This window comes from Euprymna scolopes, chromosome 3, assembly GCF_053919585.1.
Source record: "Euprymna scolopes isolate OS-2025 chromosome 3, ASM5391958v1, whole genome shotgun sequence".
In the NCBI taxonomy this organism is placed as follows: domain Eukaryota; kingdom Metazoa; phylum Mollusca; class Cephalopoda; order Sepiida; family Sepiolidae; genus Euprymna; species Euprymna scolopes.
This window is the reverse complement of record NC_136484.1, coordinates 181192497-181196525: the sequence shown is the minus strand read 5'-3', so window position 1 is coordinate 181196525 and position 4029 is coordinate 181192497. Positions and strand designations below refer to the sequence as shown.

General features: G+C 32.7%; 1 protein-coding gene across 1 annotated transcript; it reads left to right on the top strand.

Moving 5' to 3' along the window:
* The first annotated feature begins 238 nt into the window (after positions 1-238).
* Positions 239-3282, top strand: LOC145263134 (uncharacterized). Its single transcript, XM_080120091.1, has 3 exons — positions 239-538; positions 809-2295; positions 2432-3282. The coding sequence occupies exons 1-2, from the start codon at positions 239-241 to the stop codon at positions 2078-2080; spliced, it is 1572 nt and encodes a 523-aa protein (XP_079976217.1). The 3' UTR covers positions 2081-2295; positions 2432-3282.
* The last annotated feature ends 747 nt before the right edge of the window (positions 3283-4029 follow it).

The following is a 4029-nucleotide window of genomic DNA, read 5'->3' as shown; positions in this document are numbered from 1 at the left end:
TAATAATTTTCTTTTTTCTATTTCTTACAATATCATTTAATATATTTTTGCAGATATTTTTCTAACAATGAGTCGAAAACGAAGTATTTCTAGACGCAGTACTGATTCTACAAAATTTGCAGGCCCACCTTCTCCATTAAAAACTACAGAACCCCCTACTTTCCGTCAAGTTATTAAATATAGTTACTTTATGGAGAAATCTCAGCCAACTCTAAATGCATTTTCTCTTTCGAAATTAATGGCAAATGAAATTGTGGATATTTGGAAGGCAGTAAATCCCCGTTTGCCCCTATTGACTGAAACATTGATTATATATAAAGTGCAAGATACTTGCTTTAGAAAAGTTAAGCAAATAAACAGAAAATCCTTATCAAAAGTCGCTAAAAATATTCTGGTCGAAAAACTTGACAAATTATTTGACATTTCATCGTGTTCATGTGATTTACCACTTGCAAGATGTAGTGACAAAAATGTTAAATGCAGAAAAGAAAATTGTCAAGCAAAGCACATAGTGTGTACCTGTTCTATCACAAAGAAGGTAAGTTTACTTTTATTTATTTTAATTTTCAATTATTTGTTTTTATTTTTAAAAAAGTTAATGTCTATATCATACATATCTTAAATTAAATGAATTTCGATACTTGTAATCATATTAATTACAAGTATCGAAATTCATTTAATTTAAGATATGTATGATATAGACATTAACCAAATGAGAAAAATTCTTACAATTTTTTATATGTAAAATAGCATTATTTCTAAGACCAGAGAAGAATAGAATTAACATTTGTCAAATTGTATATTTCAGGTTCCTCTGGAAGATCGAGAATATTTGAAGGACCAAAGAAATAAAATTGGACCCAAAGGCAATTTTCAACTGGGACCTGTTGATACAGCAGCAGTAGCAAAATCTAAAAAGTTATTTGTGTCAAGAGAAAAGCAAGTTGATTCATCCCCTCCTGTTGCTTCAACATCCCAAGACCAAAATATTCTTCCTTCAGAAAATAGTGATGAAACAGATGAAAGTTTTGAACCAGAGGGAGAATGTAAGAGTATTTACAGCCTTATAAAAATTCCACGTTATGCAATTGAACTCATCAGGGGTGATGTCTCGTCCAATTTAGGAGCAAGTCTCGCAAATGCTTTTCTTTTAGATCTGCAGGCTGTGGGCCTTCTGAAACCAAACATTGATTTAAAAAATATTTTTTTGGACAAATCCAAAATTGATAGGGAAAAAGAAAGAACAAAAAATAGTGCCTATCAAAAGCATAATGAAAAAATTAGCAATCTTAGCTGCATTGGTGTCGATGGGAAACACGACAAAGATACATTATTTTACCAAGAAACTGTTGATGATAAAGGGAACAAAATACAAAGAAAATCTAAAAGACAAGAACATCATTTGACTTTTACAAAAGAGATGGGATGCGGAAGTAATGGGAAATACCTTACTCATAGAGTGATCCCCACTGTTGGAGCCACAGGTGCTGTTCTGGCAAATGAGGTGTTCCAAGTGTTAAAACAATATGAAAGTGTTCAAACACTAAAGGCTGTCCTTTTGGACAACACTAGCACCAACACAGGATGCAAATCAGGACTAGTCTCTTCCTTAGAAGATAACATCAAAAGGAAACTACACACAATTGGATGTTCCCTCCATCAGAATGAGCTCCCTTTTAGGGCAATATTTAAATCCATTGATGGAAGTGGCAAAAGCCCAACATCTTTTACAGGCCCACTTGGAAAATTATGTGCCAGCAATCAACATCATTTGCCCCAAGTTAACTTTTTACAAGTGAGTAGTCCTTTAGAGACTATTTACTCTAAATTAACAGAAAATAAGGATCTATCTGGTGACCAGAGATTACTGTTAGAATATTCAGTAGGAATTTCGAGGGGCAAAGTAAATCCTAAGTATGCAGCCTGGAGGATCGGACCATTGAATCAGTCAAGATGGCTTACTCTGGCAATCAGATTAATGTGCATATGGACACGAAAAAGTTATGCAACAGAATTAACCACAAAAATGCACAATCTGATTAAATTCATTGTCCAAGTCTATGCAGTTTGCTGGTTTTAAATTAAATTAGATAACAAATTTCATAACCAGCAACTGTATATTTTTAAAATGATTGGGCAAATAAAAAAGCAGCCATCAGAAATTCAAGAAATAGCATTGAAAAACCTTAAATTCAACGCTTTTGCCCTTTTGCCTGAAAATATTATTTTCTCAATGATAAAATCTAATGAATTGGAAGTGAGAGAAGAAGCTATTAAAAGAATTTTAACCATAAGGTAAGTAAACATTTGTTCATATAAAACTGATCAAATTGTTTACACTGATTTATACATTCATTTTAACAAAAAATTTAATTAAAATAAAAATTGTGTTCATTTGTTGAATTCAATATAATAATTTCTTTTTTTTCAGGAATGGGGAACCATCGAAAAAGCGTCTGAAAAAAATTTCAGATATAAATTTTAATGCTTCACATTGGTCGGATTTGATAGACCTTTCTCAAAATGGAGTGTCAGAGCCAGCTTTGACTGAAGACTTATCAGACAATGAACTTCGCGAATTCTTGATGAGTGGTAGAAAGCCAGATTTGCCTGATTTGCCTGCTCATTCACAAAGTGTTGAAAGGGCTGTGAAGTTGACATCAGAAGCCTGCCATTCAGTCTATGGACTTGAAGCAAGACATAGACATATTATTGCTAAAATTTTATGCCATGAAATGAGGCCATTTTTTGCTTCAAAAGGGGCTTATAGAGAGACCTTTGACATTATGTTACAAAAATAGTTTGATTTTTGTACTTTTTTCCCTAGAAGTAAGAAATGTTTTGGATTTGTTTAAATTTTTTTTTCCCCCCAAACAATTAAAACTTTTCTTCTTTTTATTGACAACAAAAAATTCAATTCTTTTTACAATTTTTTTATAATTATAACACACAGTAAGGTAAAATATGCCATTTCCAAAAAAAATGGGGGGGGGGGGTGCAGTTATAAATTTTTTAATATTTACCATACCAGTTATTATATAGTTTATTTAAATAAATAAACCCACTCCTTGCTATGATCAAAACTGCAAAATACCAAATAATTTCACATGTAAATCTTTCACAGATAAGGATTTTTCCGTTTCAAAACAGACGATCTTTAAAATCAAATGCTCATCTAACGGCTGATGTTAGAAACCTAGTTTTTATATATTTGTACTTCCCTCATGTGGGTGCAACTTTCTCCACCTAGGTCTTTTACATTTTCCAAAAAAAGTTAAAAATCAACCTACCCTAATGCCCACATGTGCTGATACCATATAAAATGGTGGTAAAAATTCAGCTACAGGACGCATTATAGAAAACCTCTACTGGAAGGGTGCGAATGGTACTGAAATCTTAAGGTTGGTTATTTGCACTTTCATCCTAAAGAATACTAATGGTTGTAGCTTACAGGAAATTACGGTACATGGCTGTTGAGATGAAGCAAAATTATTTGCAACGGTTATCAAAAGAGACTGACAGTTGGAAATCGAGAAAGACTTTTGTGATTCAGAATTTAGGGAACAGTACTTGTCAGTTAAAAATATACGATAATTATCCATGTGAACTTACTAATGATGAAAAAAATAATAATAAGCTATATCACCACTACAATTCAACATAGTCATGATGCCTCTTAATAATATTCTTAGAAAATGCCAAGCCGGGTATAAGTCTACCAATACAAATGAAAGAATGGTCCCTCTAATGTACATGGATGATCTGAAAGTATTTGCAAAAATCAAAAAAACAAAAAAAACAAAAACAAAACAAACAAACTAGTCAGTAATAATCAAAACCAGAATCTTCAGCCAGAATTTCTGAATGTGCGCACTGCTAGTCATGAGAAGGGGAAAAACTGGAAGCAAGGGAAGGTATGGAACTACCAAGCTAAACAGAGATGAAGCTGCAAATAGTTGGGAGGTCTGAAGGCAGACGCCATAAAAGCAACAGAAATGAAAGAGAAAGTTAGAAAAGAATACGTCAGAG

Excerpts from the sequence above, each read along its gene's own strand:
- LOC145263134 (XM_080120091.1), top strand. The coding sequence starts at position 239 with ATGGCAAATGAAATTGTGGATATTTGGAAGGCAGTAAATCCCCGTTTG. Across the intron at positions 539-808 it reads CCTGTTCTATCACAAAGAAG|GTTCCTCTGGAAGATCGAGA; the intron begins GTAAGTTTACTT and ends TGTATATTTCAG.